The sequence below is a fragment of the Protopterus annectens genome, chromosome 2.part1 (genome assembly GCF_019279795.1).
Source record: "Protopterus annectens isolate FY-2018-M chromosome 2.part1, PAN1.0, whole genome shotgun sequence".
Classification (NCBI taxonomy): Eukaryota; Metazoa; Chordata; order Ceratodontiformes; family Protopteridae; genus Protopterus; species Protopterus annectens.
In genome coordinates this window covers 1,508,431,935-1,508,450,468 of record NC_056729.1, presented here as the reverse complement: position 1 = coordinate 1,508,450,468, position 18,534 = coordinate 1,508,431,935, and the positions used below count along the sequence as shown (strand labels likewise).

General features: G+C 42.3%; 1 protein-coding gene across 1 annotated transcript in view; it reads right to left on the bottom strand.

The window, feature by feature from the left end:
- The window catches only part of MEGF6 (multiple EGF like domains 6), a 2,184,612-nt gene that overhangs the window by 1,883,734 nt on the left and 282,344 nt on the right, over positions 1 to 18,534 (bottom strand). The window contains exon 2 of the mRNA XM_044062967.1: positions 1,793 to 1,915. Coding sequence (XP_043918902.1) covers positions 1,793 to 1,915 — 123 coding nt within the window. The remainder of the gene's footprint in view (positions 1 to 1,792; positions 1,916 to 18,534) is intronic.

Here is an 18,534-nt window from a genome sequence, read left to right as displayed (position 1 = left end):
TTTTATGGTTCAAGATGCATTTCTGATCTACTGGTCCTTGAACGTATCAGTTTAATTTGAGCACAATAATTTACTGCCTACCTTGTCTTTGTCTTCCTCCTCCTCTTATAACTGATTTCAGTATTTAAAATATTTTTGACTCTTCCCACCTGTATGCAGTAAAACATGTAATGTATCATTTGTTTAGTGCACTTTCAAATTCTTCCATAACATAAACTTTTAATTCATTAGTTGTAAAATGGTGTTATATCATTTTTTGCAAAAGTGACTGATAATTAACATTATGAAATTCAGCGACTTCATCTGTTTGTAATTATTTTTCTACAACCCTCAGCAAAAAATTTTTTTGAAGTCCTCCACACCATTTCCACCAGACTTATTTTTAGGTGCCTCAAACTAAATGTATTTCAGCAAGACATCAATTATTAACAATTGAAACAAAATCCACTAATGCATCAATATTACTTATTCACAACCATGTTTGTTAATACCAATGTCATTCCTTATGTGTTTGTGCACTCTACAGTATCTTTTTACCACTCTTTGCAGCAGCATCACACATCCCTTGAGCACCTCCTAATCTGCCTGGGGTACAGGAGTCAAAATATTTTTTATTTTTCAGGAAATTATTTATTTTAACTGAAAAATACACAAAATATAAGCAAGGTCATCTCTTTCCAATATTATATTTTTCTAAGAACAATACCATATTTACTATGTGTCAGTTAAATTAAGCCCAAATTATGTGACATTTATGATAGCATATGCTTGTAAATATTACAACAAACAAGACACTCCTTGTTTTGCTAAGTAAACAGAAAATCATAAAATGTAACAAGAGATGAAAGCAAAGCATGTCCACGCTAACAGCATATAACGTGAACTTTTTTTGTTTTTCAAATATTAAAAACAGATCAGTTTTACTATTTTCATAATTGTTTATACTCAAGGTCAGGCATATTACCACCTCCCAGCCCATCACACTATATACAGAACAAAGTTTTTGGCATGGAAAGCATAGTCAAGAATCTGCAGGGAAATCATATTCTGCAAAAGATGTAGAATTTTCTGCTTGTCAGTGCTATGTTTATGCTTCACACAAAGGTTACCCCCATTAATAGTTCTCACAATGTACCACTTTATTCCTCCCCAGAGCTTCTTGTGTCATACAGACACGTACTACGGCACCAATCTTCCTTTCTGTACAAGGTGTCTAAAATATTTTCTAACTACCAGATGTAACAACTTCTTCAACAGTGGTCAGCAGGGCTGCAGTTAGTTGTGACATTGATATTGATGATATAATTTCTACCCATCAACCAATTTTGACAGTATGCACATATATATGCTATTGGATCCTAAGCTAAACTACAGCTTAATGTGGAACTTTTGCAAGTGGTCTAGTTTACATGCATCAGACCAATACAATAGATGATATGGATTAATATGCTGTTGACAACCTTTTGTTAGACATGTAAATGTCAAAAATCTACTTCTTTATTAAGCAGATGACACCACTGTTAACCAACATCATTCTACTTACTGAATTTCCTAACTTCCTTAGGAAGACAAATAAAACTCTTTTCATAACTAAAAAACAGTGCCTTTTTCTGAGTTACCTCTGACAACTTTTCCATCTTTGATATGTAGTCCTTAACTGTTTTCATCTATTTTTTCTGAGAATTGTTTTGATCTCAACTTTATTAACACAATCTGAGTAGGTGAAGCCGTGTGACTTCCATCTCATTGAGACTTTGTGCATACTTAATTATGTAAGGTAATATGTACTTACCAATGCATGTCCTGCCATCTGTATGTAGACGGAAACCTGGGTTGCACTCACAATAGTAGGACCTCTGAGTATTAATGCACCTCTGCTGACATCCTCCATTGTGTACCTGGCACTCATCAACATCTGCAGTGGAAAAGGAAAGACAACACAAAACAAATTAATTACTGTTCCAGTACTAAAACAGCAAAAGTTATTTGAAGTAAACCAAGCATAAAGTCTGTATTTATCTAGGTTATAAAACAGCAAATGGACTGAGGTGAAAACCCCAGAGGCTGCATGTAGAAATGTTCATTACAAAATCTACATTATTTTGCTAGTTTGCTAATTTAGGAGGGAGAATGTTTTGTACATGATCAAACACATCCCTGATGACTGAGGTAGTACCAAATTTAGGAGGAAGAGTATTAGTATTCTGGCAATGAAGGTGTATAGCTAACAAACATTACCATGTGGTGATGCAATTGGCTCCTCAGCAGTTAAGGCATACAAAAAATCCCCTGAGATGCAGGATGGTGTAAGCAGTGTTGCTGGCTGCTATGCTGCACCCACCCTCCCCTTCCCAACCTACCAATAGTACAGTCCCAGCCCCAGTGATAGTTTCAGGGGATTAAAGGTAAAATGTGGTATAAAAGCAGCCATACAGAGTAGCTGATGGCCATTTGGAGAAAATGCAAAAAGGGCCAAGAAAATGTACACTAGGCAAAGTACTTAGCCAACACTTTTTCCTCAAATCCTTCACCTTCCACCTCCTGCCATACCTCTCAACTGTCCAGATTTCTGCAGAATATCCAGATTTTTGTCTATATTTTTGGTCTGTTCTTCATAGAAATTGTGGCGTTCTGGCAAATCAATGAAGATAATGACATACATATCCTTTACAAAATGCATGCAAATGCAGATCATGCTATTCTAGCAACTATCTTTATAAGAGCAATATTTAAAATCTGTCCCTATTTTGGGGCCTTTATCCCTGATTCCAATTATTTTAGGCTTTGTCCATATTTCTTGCACTAAAAAGTTGAGAAGTATGCCTCATGCCCTAGCCACCTACCTTGCCCCCTACTCCCACACCAACACTCTCTAGCCTCACCTCCTAAGGACTTATACATCAGCTGGCCTCCATTTTTCCCATTTTTTGGACCATCAGCCCTTATCTTTGGATTCCACAATTGTTAATATATCTGAATCTTCCTGGTTTCATTAAATAACTTTTCAGTTAGCACAAACCAAAAATGTATAACTGTACAATTATTACCCAAGTTATGTATAGCATCATATATGTTGCTGATTCATAACTACCAGCACAGAAAGAAAATCTCCTGTTCTGCACATTTCCTTAGTCTGTCAAATTTAATCAAACAAGCTGTGCAATGATTGTTCTGACATCCTTACTTCTTGTTTACTCCAAGACTTCTGCAATGTTCTGTTGGAGCTTTTGGCCCCAAATTTCCACCATTAACAGGCTTGACCTAGCTGGATAGTCCAGGTAATCGAAACCCAATAAATATATAAAAATAAACAATGTCTACATAATGCAGTTGCAGAATAATGCAAGCAATTCTATTATCAGCATGAACAGTTCAAGGTTACCTTGTGGTACATAGTTGCTAAACCCATGCATTTTTTTCTACAAATTCCTATTAACATCATGGGCTCATAGGAGGTTACTAGGCTAATGGCCCCAAGGTCCTTACAAGCCCAGTCAAGTTAACCCATGTTCCCAAGGGTGTCTGATTCAATTAGACACTAAAATCAGCACCTATTGCCCCTGTCCAAGAGGGACACAGGTGGAACACCTGGGGTGAATTTCCAGTTACCCATCCAATGGTCCAAATTATGCTTAAATAGGACCAATGAGAGGCTTTGTTTAACATGAACAGGAAGCTTGTTCCAAAGGTGGGACAACCTCTGAGACAAATCTGTCTCTCCAGCAAGTTATGTTGATGTCACATACTAGGTTAAGGTCCTTTGAGCGAGTGACCCCTGTGCATTTTGACTTGCAAGTGTGCAGCATTTTCATTAAAGCTGGGTCAGAGATTGCTGTATATGCAAGCCATAGGTTGCCTCTTAGCAGTCTATATGACACAGAGAAAAGTGACAATGATTTTAGTTTGTCTGCAGAAGACAGATCTTGAAGACCCTGAATTTTATTTGTAAGGAAACTCTGTGGTCTCTCCAATTGCTCCAGGTGTTTGGAAAGGGATATACGAAAGGGAGGGTTGTACTCTATTATTGGCCTATTATTATAGGCATATTATTGATGAGGGAAGTGTACAGGGGGCTTATAACCTCTTTTTTTCTGGAGGCAATGCCTTTACTTAAGAGATAAGCAATATAAAATGCCATTCTTACCACTGTGGAAACATGGTGATTGAAGTTAAGGTTGCTGTCGACCTTGTGTGCCCAGATCTCTCACCACTGACTGTGTACTTAGGGTATTGCTATTGATGTGGTAGTTTGCAAGAACATCACCCTTGCCAAAGAAGTTAATAATGCATTTTTTGCATTAAGTTTAAGACCATGACTTTGGCACCAGTCATTAGTCTGCATAAGGCTTTCTTGCAGGATGTTGACATTGCTCAATGATTGCTCCCAGTCTGCAGTCATCAACAAACTTTGTCAGCCACAGCCCTTTAGTTTTAGCCTGTACTTCGGAGAAGTAGATTCTGAACAGTAGGGGTCTCAGAACCTATCCATGTGGAACACCACAGATTACGGGTCTGCTGGAGGAGGTGGTGTCCCCTACTTTGACTGTACGAGTTCTATCAGTGAGCCAGTTTGCAATCCACCTGACAATATATGGGTTGATAAGCAGCTGGGTGACTTTATCAATAATACCTTAGTGGGGATTATGTCAAAGGCCTTGGCTAAGTCGAGGTCGGCCTTATGCACAGATTTGCCCTCATCTAGGGCTTTGGTGACTGTCTCGAAGAAGTCCACTAAGTTTAACAGGCATGATCTCCCCCTGACAAAGCCAAACTGGGTGGGGTCAAGCATTTGGAGATTTCCTATATCTTTTTTAATAAGGTCCATGATGATTCATTCCACAGCACTGCAGACAAGACTGGTCAGACTAATACATATATAGTTCCCATGTTCTGTAGGTGCACCGCCTTTGTGCAAGGGGATGACAGCTGCTATTTTCCATTCCACTGAGTTGAAGCCAGTGCTTAGGCTGTGACTGAAAAGAGTGCACAATGGTGATGCTAATTCCTGTTTTAAACCATGTAGAACACCATCCAGGATGTTGTCTGGTCCCATAGAGGTTGTGATTTTGGCCTTGGAGAGGGCATTTAAGACCTGCTCCTCAGAGATACTAGGTAGAGACGTGTTAGGGTTGTTTTGGGGTATATGTGGTGGGAACAGGGGAGTGAAGTTTTCACTGAACCTGTCAGCCAGCAGGCTTGCTATATCCACAGGTTCTGTATATGCAGTACCATTAACTATGAGTTCAGCACAAGTCTGGGTCTTACCCTTGAGGTTATGGATGAGTTAGGGAAGCTAATTTGGATTCGTACTTAGCTTTGGAGGACTTCACTAGGAGTCTTGTTTGTTTAAGTTGAGGAGTGAATGTTTCCAGTTTTGAGACCATACATTCCTACTCTTACACAGCAATTTCTTTCTATTGTATATCCTATTAATGGCATTTGTCCATCGGGCAGGTTTTTTTTCCTTGAACATTTTGCTTTGGTTCTATTACGTACAGCAGAGTCAATACAAATGTATAGGTGCTCATATAAAGCAGTGGCGTATAACTCAGCATTGGTGTCCTTTCCATCAGTGGGGGGAGGGACTATGAAGCTATTTATGCTGTCATGTAAGAAGCTGTAATTGGCCTTGGAGAAGTTTTTTAGTCTAGTTGTTGCTAAGGGGGGGGGGGGTCATGTGTTATAGTTACTTCTAGCAAGATTAATTTGTGTTCAGGTCTCACCAGGGATGGACATACACTAGGAGTGGTGCAGCTGTCCCCCATGTTGGTGATCACCAGATCCATGATGTTTGAGCCCCTTGTTGGTGTGTCAACTAGCTGGTCCAGAGCTTTAGAGTTAAAGAAGTCCAGGAACCTTTGGGCAAGTGAGTTAGAATATGTAAGTTATTAAAATTACCCAAAACCAGAGTGTTTAGTTGTGTTTTGATTGACTCAAGTAGATCCAAGTAGGCTGAGTGGATGTCCTGATTTATGGAGGGGGGGTCCTATTGCTGGCAATGACCTAAGTCAATTGCATCTGAAGTAATTCAAGGGAATCATGCTGTTTAACCATCCTAGAGGTGTATTTATCTTTATTGATCCTCCACCTCCTTTAATTCTCACGCTTTCAGTTTGTGGTCTGAATGTGTATGGAAGGAAATGTAACCTGGCATAGCTGGGGTGCTCTTCACAGCCTTAAACCAGGTCTCAGTGACTGCATAAATGTCAGCATCTTCCAAGGTGAGGACTGCTTCAAGTGAGTCCAGTTTCTGGTTTAGACTCCTACCGTTTAGCAGCATAACCTTGAGGTTGTTTTTAGAAGGTATTTTTACATCAGGAATTTTGACCTTGTGACATTGTCTAAAAAAGGCACTACAGTAACTGAAATCCCAGGGATGAGATGAAGACCATCTCTAGCAAAGCATCGAGGTCTGTCGATCATGTCATTCCAGGCTAACAGATACTGGATCCCCTCTGAATGACACCAGAAACTAAACCAATTGTTGAAGTCAATAATTTTTTGTTTGTATTGGGGTATCATCCTAGGGGGAAGATAAAATGCTGCTTAAGGCTAGGAACATACCTGCCTGAGAAACATTATCAGAGAGCTCAGTCATATCTCTCTTCATATAGTTCAGTGAGGCACACCTCAAGTTGTTCACACCAACATGGACTACGATGGAGTCATAAAAGTGCCTGTTGTTGACAGACTTGAGTGCGTGTGTGATGTGGTGGATCCTGGCCCCTGATAGACAGCTGGCCATGACATTTTCCTCATCCATCCTGTTGAGAAGGACATCTGTGTGTCTCACAATTAAGTCGCCTATGACTAAGATGTTTGTTTTTCTTCAAAGAAAGTAAAAGTATGTCTAGGAACTTTATTTAGTTTCTGACAGAATGAACTGTAGCAATCAGAATGTGTAGATAAGCCAGTATCATCCTTATTAATCTTCTGTCTGCTTATCTGACAGCACAAAAAGGAACATAATGTATTATACAATATCAGCTCATTACTATTCAAAAATGAGCACACTGATTAGACAGTCCAACCAGTGTGCCTATTGTAAATTGAGCATATAAAGGTAGAAAAAGTCTGGCTACTGAAGTAATACTGAGCTGTCTGTTGGCATATTTTTAAAGGACAGAGCAAAATATGAGGAAAAATCAGGGATGTTCTGCAAAACTAAAGAATCAGAAATGTATGTGATTTTCCCTGTATTTCTGCACTGTCTCTTGTAAAATTTTGGCAGTAAGAAAAAAAAAACAGTAAAGGAGATTCTCTTTTCTCTGTTGCTCCTTCTGTACTTCACTGATGTACTGTGCAAGCATGGGAATGTAAGCCCCATACACAAGTACAGTACCTCAGTAAACAAGAAAGAACACTGAGGAACACCACAGTTCCCTTATACAAAAACAGGTAGTTATGTACTCACCATAACGATCGATGTATGTGGTCCATCTCGCCTCACATTCTTTACTCACGGGTTCGGAGCTGAGAATCAGCTCCAACTCGGCCAACTTATTTCTCTAGCACAAAGTCTCTAATTGGCTGGGCCAACCCGGTATCCCAAGATGCACCTCGCCCTAGCCCCAGATCTTGTTTGCAGCCATTCCAGTCACACCCCATACACAACCACCACTGGAAGGAGCTCCAGCCAGAAGGAAAGAAAAAACAACTGACATTGAAGGGTTCTCAGAGCCAATTTTCCTCCAAATCCTACAGGAAGGGGGCAGGTGGGAAGGTACGTAAGAATGTGAGGTGAGATCGACCACATACATCGATCGTTATGGTGAGTACATAACTACCTGATGTTATGTGGTCCTATATTGCCTACATTCTTTACTCACAGGACAGCGTCCCCAGCAACTCTATCCTGGGCGGCTCATAGGAAAATACTCCTGAGAACCGTGGAACCAAAGGAATCCCGGCCCCTAGAAGCCACGTCCAACTTGTAATGAGTAATAAAGGTGTGAGGAGAGGCCCAGGTGGCCGCAGCACAAATATCATCCAATGAAAGCCTGACATGGTAAGCTATTGATGTAGACACTGCCCTGGTAGAGTGAGCTTTGAAGGGAAAAGGTAAATTTCTGCCTGCTGACGAATAGATAAAGGAAATACAATCTTTGATCCATTTAGAAATTGTTCTCTTGGAAATAGGACAACCTGTTCTGTTTTCTGAGAAGGACACAAACAGTTGATCAGACTTCCTAACATGCTTAGTCCTGTGTAAGTAGAATCTTAGTTGTCTGTGTACATCCAACTGGTGAAATCTAAACTCTGCTTTATTGGAAAAGTTTGGAAAGAACACTGGTACCTCAATAGACTGATGAAGATTAACAGTGGATGCCACCTTAGGAAGGAAGGACAGATTAAGTCTCAGGGAAACTCTGTACTTATGAAAGGTCAAATACGGAGGTTTAGTGGACAAAGCTTGAATCTCTGATACTCTTCTGGCCGATGTAATGGCTATTAGGAAAGTCGTCTTCCAAGATAGAAATTTTAATTCACAGGTGGCAGCCGGTTCAAAGGGCAGTGAAGTGATGGCTTGTAACACAAGGTTTAGATCCCATGGCATGACAGGTTCTGAAACAGGAGGGCGAAGTAACCAGGCACCTTTCAAGAAGGCCTTACAGAATTTATGGCCCATAAGAGAAGGCTCGTAAGATGTATGAAAATTGGAAATTGCAGCCAGATGTACCTTAATGGTAGCAGGTGTGGAGCCCTGTCGGAAAAGCATGGCTAAAAAATCTAAGACCGATGGAATTGGGGCTGTGAAGGGGTCCAAACCTTGGGCCTGAGTCCAAATGGAGAATCTCTTCTATTTGCTGGAATAAATCCTTCTGGTGGAAGACTTATGAGATGAAGACAAGATGTGTACCACCTCAGGTGAGAAGGATTGTCGTCTAACTAGTGATGGAAGTGGAGCAGCCAGGTTGTCAACCTGAGGGCTCACAGGGAGGGATGGAGCTGTCCTGACATGTGAGTCAGTAGGTCTGGCACTGGGTCCAGGGTCCAAGGACCATCCACTGCGTACTGCTGAAGAAAGGGTAACCATACTTGTCGAGGCCAGTGTGGAGCAATTAGAATCATCCCGCTCCCCAAGGATGTAGCTTTCTGAATCACTCTTGGTAACAGAGGAAATGGAGGGAAAGCATAGATCAGACCAGGGGGCCAATCGTGGAGTGAGTGAGTGACTCCCCCTGTGGGGGGATCAGTGTGAAGTACTTGCTGCATTTGGCATTGAGAGGTCTGGCGAAGAGATCGCAGCAAGGCTGACCCCACCTGTTGAAAATTTGATCCGCCACTCGGTTGTTCAGGGACCACTCGTAAGGCATCAGAATAGCTCTGCTCAGCCTGTCCGCTATCACGTTGTTTTTTCCAGGAATGTGCATTGCCACTAAAAACCGTTGGGAAGACACTGCCCAATGCCACACTCGCATGGCCTCTCTGCAGACGGGATAAGACTTGGTTCCCCCCTGCTTGTTCAGGTACCACACCATGGACATGCTGTCCGAGTGAATTGCAATCGTTCCCAGAGGAAGAGAGCTTTGGAGTGCCCACAACGCTAGTAACACCACTCTCATCTCTAGAACATTGATGTGCAGGTGTACCTCGTGATCTTGCCACGTGCCTTGGACCGTCCTGCCAAGATAATGCCCCCCCCCCACCCCATCTGGGTGGCGTCCGTGGTCACTGTGGCCACTGGAGACATAGAAATCAAACTCTTCCCCTTGTCCAGATTGGTGGAACATAGCCACCAGCGGAGGTCCTGTTTGCACCGTTCCGTGGGAAGTATCAAGTGGGAAAGAGGAAGTTTTTGAAAGGACCATTGGGCCAAAAGGAGCCACTGTAGGATCCGCATGTGTAACCTGGATAGAGGCACCAGCATGATGGTGGCAGCCATGGATCCCAGGAGCTGGAGAACTAACCTGGCCTGAACTCTCTTGAGGGGCAACAATGCATGAATCTGAGACTGCAGCACTCTTATCCTCTCTTGTGGCAGAAAGGCCCGCATTTGAATAGAGTCTAGCTCTGCGCCTATAAAAACAACACGCTGTGAGGGCAGCAAGGCAGACTTTTCCCAGTTCAAGGTAATTCCTAGTTGTTGACAAAGTGTAATGGTAGCCTCCCTGGCTTGAATGAGGAGATGCCTGGTGGGAGCGGTGAGAAGTCAGTCGTCCAGATATGGAAACACCTGGAATCCCTGACATCTCAGGTGAGCTGTCACCACTGCCAAACACTTGGTAAACACCCTGGGTGCTGTGGTGAGACCAAAGGGCAGGGCACGAAACTGGAAGTGACTGGCTCCCAGCCGGAAGCGTAAGTGACTCCTGGATGAATTGTCCATCTTGATGTGGTAGTAGGCATCCTTGAGATCGATGGAGCACATCCATACTCCTTTTTCCAGCAAGGGAAAAATGGACTGAAGAGTGACCATTCGGAACTTGGACTTCAGAACGTAGTGATTCAATCGGCTGAGGTCCAGAATGGGACTCAGGTCCCCTGTTCTTTTCGGCACCAAAAAAAGAGTCTTGAGTAAGTTCCTGATCTGATATGGTCTGAGGGGACTGGTTGGATGACTCCTTTTTCTAGCAGATTTGAAACTTCTAATGCTGCTTGATCCCATTGACTGGGTGGAACGTCCGGGATTCTTTTGACTGGAGGGGGTGTTGATAAAAAGGGAATAGTGTAACCTCCGGTAACTATTCGAAGCACCCAATGATCCTGGGTGATGCTTTCCCAGGCTTCCGGATGCAATGAAATTTGGCCCCCGACTGGCTCTGGAACAGCACAGTCGGGCAACACCTCAGGAATGCTGAAAGGAAGACCCGTGAAAAGAATCGCAGTCTCCCGAGTTGCGGGGGCCTCCTCTGCCTCTAGGATGGTGTCTTCCAGAATAATGTCCCCCTCCTCTGCCTCTAGAGGGGGACTCACCTTGAGCGGCAGGGAAGGACTTCTGTGACTTCTTGAACCACATTTTCCCTCCTCTCTGAGCCTTGTGGTAAGACCTTGACAGAAGAGAGATACAGGCCCCTACGGCAAATAGGGTCTTCCCCTCCTGTTCGCATCTGGTGAGGGTGTCTTTCACTTTGGTCCTGAAGAGTGAGGACCCATCAAAGGGGGCATCAGTGAAGGAAGACTTAAAGGCCTCCGTGAAATGACACAGGTGCATCCAGGCTTGCCTTCTGAGAGCTACACCTGAGCTAGCTGCCCTACTCGCCCCTTCGGCTGCATAGGATATGAGCCTCATGGACGAGTTGACAATGGAACCAAGGGAAGACAACTGGGCGTTACCAGTCTGCGCTACCGCCTCAGGCATGTTACCTGTCAGAGTGTCTTCTAGCTCCTTCAGGAGATCTCTCTGGAGCCGAGTAAAATGTCAAAGATAATTCAGCGACCGCAAAGTAAAGGTTGCTGAAGACAGGGTACGCTTCCCGTACTGGTCCATACTCCTGGACTCCTTGTTAGGAGGATGGATGGAAGAAGAAGCCTCTGCAACTTCCTGCTGAGTGGCTGCCGCCACCACCAAGGCATCTACGGAAACCCCTTTGGTCAGGAACTCTTTCCCCGGGGGAGCAGAAAGAAACTTATTTGGACATCTGGGCACCGGTTCCACGGAATCAGGACTCTCCCGCGCCCTTCAACAATCAAATCCAGGAGTTCATCGAAGGGTGGAGACACCCAGGAGGCAGAGGGTTGAGCTCCGAAGGCCTTGAGGAATACCGACTCCTCCTCAGAGGGGGTCTTGGAGGGCCAGTCGCCTCTCTGCCTCAAGATCTCCAGGATATCGGAGAAAGAGACATCATTGGAGGACGACCTGGGGGACCCCTCTGACTCCCCGAGGTCAGTATCAGAAGTGAGGGACTCGTCCTGGGAGTCTATGTGCTTCCTCTTGCACAACTTCTTTCTAGGGGGCTCCTCAGGCACCGACTCTGAGGGGCCCTCAGAAAGTTGGGGACCGCTCATGGAGGTATCCTCAGACCTTCGGGCTCCGCCATCCACAAATAGGGGGCGTCAGAGGCTCTAGCCAGGGTGTAGAGGGAAGGAGTGACTGATCCGGGTGATACAACTGACGATCTGGCCAGTGTGCTTCTCATGGCCTCAAAGGCAGGTCCCCCTGAATCCGAGGACTGACCCGTCTCCGAGATCACAACCGGAGTCGGGGTTCCCCGAGCTGATGCACCGAGAGGGAGGCTCGGAACTGACAAGAGTCCTGAGGTATCCCCCTCGGGTCCGACTGAGGAAACCCAAGTACCGAAACCAGTGGACGGAACAGACATGGTTGGAGCCGACGTCGGCTCCGATAAACTCGCAAGGGGTATCGGAGCCGACACGAGAACATCACTCGGCATGGAGCACTCCGGCTCTGACGACACAGGGGTGCTCGGAGGAGGAATCATTGGTACAAGAGTAGGGACTGGCTCCGGAGCCGACTGGGTAGGAGCCAAGAACAATTTTGCTAACACCCGCGACTGCAGGAGCCTCTGGACCACCCTATCCACATCCAAATCAGACAGCCTAGGGGATTTAGAGGAAATAGAAGGAGATCGGGATCTCCTACCCGGAGATTCATGCCTAACACTGGGTGACTGGCTCCGAATAGGCTCCAATAATATTGGGGCCAAGGTCGACTCCAGCACAACAGATACCTCCTGCGGCCCCGAGGACAACGGAGCCGAGGAGGCAGTATCCACTTTCAAAACCTTCTCCGGCGCCTCTGAGGAGACAGATGGAGCCGGAGATATTTTCTTGGCCTTGGAAGTCTTAGACTTAGTACTAGAAGAAGAGTCTAAGGACTCCTCAAAAGAAGGCTTAACCAGGCTCTTCAAAATCAGCTTATTTTTTCTTTCCTGCAGTACCCTCGGGCTGAAAGCGTAGCAAAAACTGCAGGACTCTTGCAGGTGAATAGCACCAAGACAATAAACGCAGATAGAATGCCCATCTGTAATGGACATCTTGTAGCCACATTTTGAGCATTTTTTAAACCCAGAGGGTTTATGCTCTTTCTGCTCTTTAGACATAGTAATTCACAACACCCACTCAACCGATAACGACAGACACAAGAGGAAGGCGGGAAAAAAACAAACTACGAACAGCCAAGGAAACTCTAATTTAAACGTTTCTTTGGTGTAGCAAGGAAATCTAACTACCGACCAAAAAACCAAACAAACACAAGTTTGCACAAAAAACAACACAGGAGAGGACTAGGTGCTCTAATTTAAACGGGCCTAGCCTGCCAAAACAGAGGGACACCACAAAAAAACACCACTTGCTTACACAGTACACTCACAATGAAAAACTAGCTATTAAAATAGCTTTTTACAAGAGAACAGACTGCTAAAGACTTATGAAAAGTTTTGAAAAAGGGTACTTAGCCACAGCCAAGCGAGACCACGTCCTAACTCTACGAGCGGCAAATGAGATCTGGGGCTAGGGCGAGGTGCATCTTGGGATACCGGGTTAGCCCAGCCAATTAGAGATTTTGTGCTAGAGAAATAAGTTGGCTGAGTCAGAGCCGATTCTCGGCTCCGAACCCGTGAGTAAAGAATGTAGGCGAGATAGGACCACATAACATCATTATTTAAGTAAGGTAAGCAATGTCTTTCTTAAATAATGTCACATATAATAGCAATAATCCACTCCTGTTTGTGGGTATATCAGAATTTACCCATGGTCGGCTTTGTTTAATAACAATGGAGAAGCCCTCATGATCAAACAACACTGTGGGTAAGTCCTGATATACCCATACACAGTTGTGGACTATTTATTATAGATGGGTCTACTTCAAATAAACAAAAGACCCCTTACCCAAAGATGAGTTTATCGAGACAAAAACATCAAAACGTTACATTACTGAATGACCGCATTACTGAAGCTGTTTAAAGGGTAAGTATGTGGTTGGTCAACATGGGTAAATTTGCCCTTTTCCCCACTGTAGTGCGATCCCAGAATTGGTATATTTAGTTAGGGGGGTGGGGGGTGTAGTCCCCCACCTGGGTGGGATTGACATGCTGTGGTGTGTGTTTTCATTGTTTGTTGGCCAAGCACCTACTTACCCTGTAACCTCTGTCAGTAATGTGGTCATTTGGTAATGTAACGTTTCGGTGTTGTCACAGTAATTTTGTTTTCTGGTAAGTGGTCTTTCGTTTATGTGAAGTAGAACCATATAGATATATATATATATATATTGCTTTACTTTATTTAATTTTGTTGTGTAGTGGTCTACTTAAGGGACAGGAGGGAAAAATGGATAGGACACCTAGGGAATTCTCTTATTGTTTGATGGAAGTTACTGCCAGGCACTTTCCAACTGGAATGTCTTGTGTCTTCCAGCTTTAATACTTCACATACCTATTATACTCCTTTTAATTCCTTGGTACTTCATTATTACAATCCTGAACACCACCATTAGTTCTCAGATTTCTAGCTCTGTAACTCTCCTTCTTGTGGGATGCATTACTGCACTGGTGCATACTCACAATTTGGGTCTGTCCTGAATGCTTGCACACTACCATGCTTTACCCCCAGCAGGTACACTACTGTTTTTATCAAGCAAATGTTATAAACAGCACACTATGTATACATAAGCTGATTTGCTAGACTGTCATTCTCATCATATAGTTTCTGTACTAAATGCCATCTTGTATCTTAGAATGTTGTATATTTTCTATACTAAACGCGATCTTGCATCTTAAGACAGTTTACATATTCTGTTCTAAATGTCACATTTGCATCTTACTTATAATGTGCTATGATTTTCATGATTAGTGTTTACTGTATTCTCAAATTCCACTATATATGCTGACCTGAATGGCTAATGCATATTATCTTCTGATTTTACTTTTAATTTCCTTGCGTAATACTTGTGTTTAACTCAAAATTAAGAAAAGCGTTTATGTCCTGTACTATATTATATTAACTAATTTCTAATGTTTTGACTGCATGTGGCTTTTGCCTATTTGGGCTAACCCAGCTAACAAATAAAGAAGACAAGACAAATAATTTAGTCACAGAATAAAATTAAACAGGCAGATAAATGCCACCTATAAACTGTGAATTTTACCAAACTGAAATGAGGTTATTTACAAAGGTTAATTAACATCAAGAAACCATACAATTAATACAATGCTTAAGGTGAAGAATAACATGTAGATTTATGTGAACAAAACCCATCCCCAATACAGTGCAGATTAGTCAAGGAGAGAAAAGAAAAGTAGATAGATTCTGAAAAAGAAAATGAGAGAGAACTACAGCAAAATGAGAGTTACAAAGACCCGGTGGGAGTGCATCAGTGGAAAAAAAAAGAAGAGATAGGAAAACCGGGGTAAAAATGAAGAAAGGCAAAACAATTAGGAATGAAGCCATCTGACAAGTCCAATACTGCAATGTGGACAGGTGCAAAAATGAAAACACAGCTATATTCTCATCATTCACTACACTGCCATTAATGCTGGTACAAGCCTTTCAGAGGCACTCCCATAGCTAAGAACTGCACTGCAGGGGTCATGTGATAATCCCCTGTCCAGCTACTAAGAATGGATGGTCGCCTACAGGATAACCTATCTTTATATCCCCTTAGCTAGCCCTTCTAAAATCAGATCCATTCTGCACAGCCTGGCTGTATACTGGTGGACCTGATCTCAACAATAATTTGTCACATCTGCTTTCTCAGAAAGAAATACTTCAGATTAGCCCCCCATCTAAATCCCAGTCTCAATATGAACAGTCTTTCATCTATGACAGAACACATTTCCTTTTTTCCCCCTTGGCATCTAAACAGAAAAGCATTGTTTCATCAAACATCTTCTTGCTTTACTGATGAAATATGGCACACATTCCAAAAGTCATTCTAGAAAATAAATGACAACTGCTAAGAATGTATAGCATCACTGTTTTTTTGTCACGAACAAAAGAATTCTGCTGACGGTATTATACTTAATGTCTCCAATAAACAAATATGTGGGACCTTAAGGGGCTATTTTCCCAGGGATGGTCTTTCACCATGTAGATGGCAAAGAGCTTAGTGACAACAGAAATTAATATTAAGAGAAACAAACCCGTTAAGGGTGATATACACCAAGAGCTTGAAAAAGACACTAAGTCTCATACTAAGCATCAGTTTCAATGAGTACTACTTGTAAGTTGAAAGCAGATGTATGTTGATCCATGTAGACTTATAATACTTCCAAACCTGAATCACGTATTGATTTTTATTTATCCCTTGTTGACTGGATTAGTCTCACTAGGCTAGTAGCCTCTTTTCAGGAGAGACTTAAGGGGGTATTTATACTGCAAGGGGAAATTTGACCAGGGCATCGAGGAACTTCCCCCTATTCTGTTCGATAAATGCCGTGGGATCTTTTACATCCATTTGAGCTACCCCCAATTCACATAGATGGGGCCTCAGTTTAATATCTAATCCAAAGGACAGCACCCTTGGGAGTAAAGCACCCCCTTTATGGTCCAATGCATTGTCAGCAATCAATCTGCCTGATGTTGGAATAGAACCCACAGCCTTCTGCACCAAAGGCAAGTTTGCTACATCTTGCATCACTGACACTTATCCCCCAGGATAGCATAGTCTGTCTGCCATATCTGTCTTATTACAACCAAAGACACTTTGAAGAGACTTTAAGTTGTAAGCCTCAAAAAGTTCATGTGACAAAGAGAAGCAACTTCCTGGCATGGCAGTGGGAGTGGCATGTTGGAGTACGTAAATAGTGGCTGCAATGCAGGATGGCAAATGTCTAGTCTACTGTTCCCATCTGTAGAGTATGAGAACCTTACATAGCAAATGTACTGATCTTCTTTTGTAGTAGGTGATGCAAATTAATCTTAATATTAATGGGCACGGACAATACAGCTATTTCTGACCTCTATACCCATTACTGCAGTTTCTGAAGGTAAAACAGAAATCTTGTATAGCTATAACTTGTTGATGCTATAGATAATTTATACTCCTTCCTATCAGCATTTATAGATAATAAGAAACAGGGAACTCCCAAATGACATGGAGAGGAGAGGAAAAACATCTAAGGATAGGAGGTACCCAAAGACTTGCTGTGAACACAGTTCCTGATGCATCTGCCAATGGCTTTTTCTAGGCTTTCTACTTATATGAAAGAAAAGTAGATGAAAAAAAAAAACAAAAAAAAAAATCAGCATAAACAACATGTGAACTAACACAACAAAGAAATATATTGGCCTGTGCTAAGGCTGACATAATTATCACTTATCTTCTCATGGAAACTGCTCAAACATGTTCACTACAGTTGATTGTGAGGAGGAACTGGACACTAGAGGCAGAGGGGAAACATTACAGAATTCAAAGTCCCAGGGCTTTATCACAAAACCACACAAACTGTAGAATGAACTGTAGAAAGATAAACCATCAAAAGCCAGCCAAATATTTTATTAAAAAGCCAATCTCTAGCGCCTCGGCTTATGTCAAGCCTTCAAGGAGTAAAAAATAATTGAAATACAATCCCATATATACCAGCAGCTCCCAATTAACAATGTAATAAGATGTAATTAAACAATTAGATATTAAAATTAAATCAAACATTTCCAGCAACATTCTGTATTAAGCCCTCTAGGGGTCAAAGTAGAACATTTCAAAATAAACAATGCCTCCTTACATAACATTTTTTTTGTTAACTTACAGCCTGTATCACAATGTACTTTTTCTAAAATAGTGGCCTTAAGGCCATCAGGATTACAGTTATAAAAACTTTTATAATGTTGTGCTAAAGGGCTTTCAAGCTTCCCAGATCTAATACCTCTTAAGTGTTGTTATCTCAACTTGAAAGGGGTCTATATCATAATGTCGAATGCTGGCAACTTCGAAGCACTAAACTTCGAACTTGAAGTGTAAAAACGTTGAAACTTATAACGGAGATCGCCATAGAGTGCGGGAAGGGAAGATTTTCCTTTACTGCACTGTAGTGTCATCTCGGAGTTGGTACATTTAAGTAGTGGGGGGTGTGGGGGTGCAGGGGAGCATGCCCCCCTGCACAGAGCCATTTTTTTTTGTTTTGCGTTTTGAGTGTTTTTTTGACATTCAACATTTTTAGACTTCGAACTTTCAAGTTCGAAGTTTGAAGCTTCAAAGTTGTCAGCATTCGACAATCTGATTTAGACCCCTTGAAAGCCCTTTTAGTTTGCGAATGTAAAAAAGTTCACATTCACATTTAATTGCATATACAACACCTTCAGTCAAACAATTAAATTCCCCTTTAACCATAAAAAGCACATTATTAAATTTGGAAAATTTGTTAACTACATATTTATAGCCAGTACATTTACTACATGGAAAGGTACCCATATTATTCAGACTCTGTAGTAAAGTGTCAACAGGTCTCTGAAATTTACTATGGACCACCATATCTTTAATATCCCTGCCCCTTCTATATGAAAATATGAGCACCTTCTGTGTAACACCTTGTAAATTCCTATATTTACCTAAAAAGTCCCAATAATGCAATAACAACTTTTTTATACTAAAGCTCAAGACATCGTATGTTGTCACTATAAAAAATCTATCATCTAGTG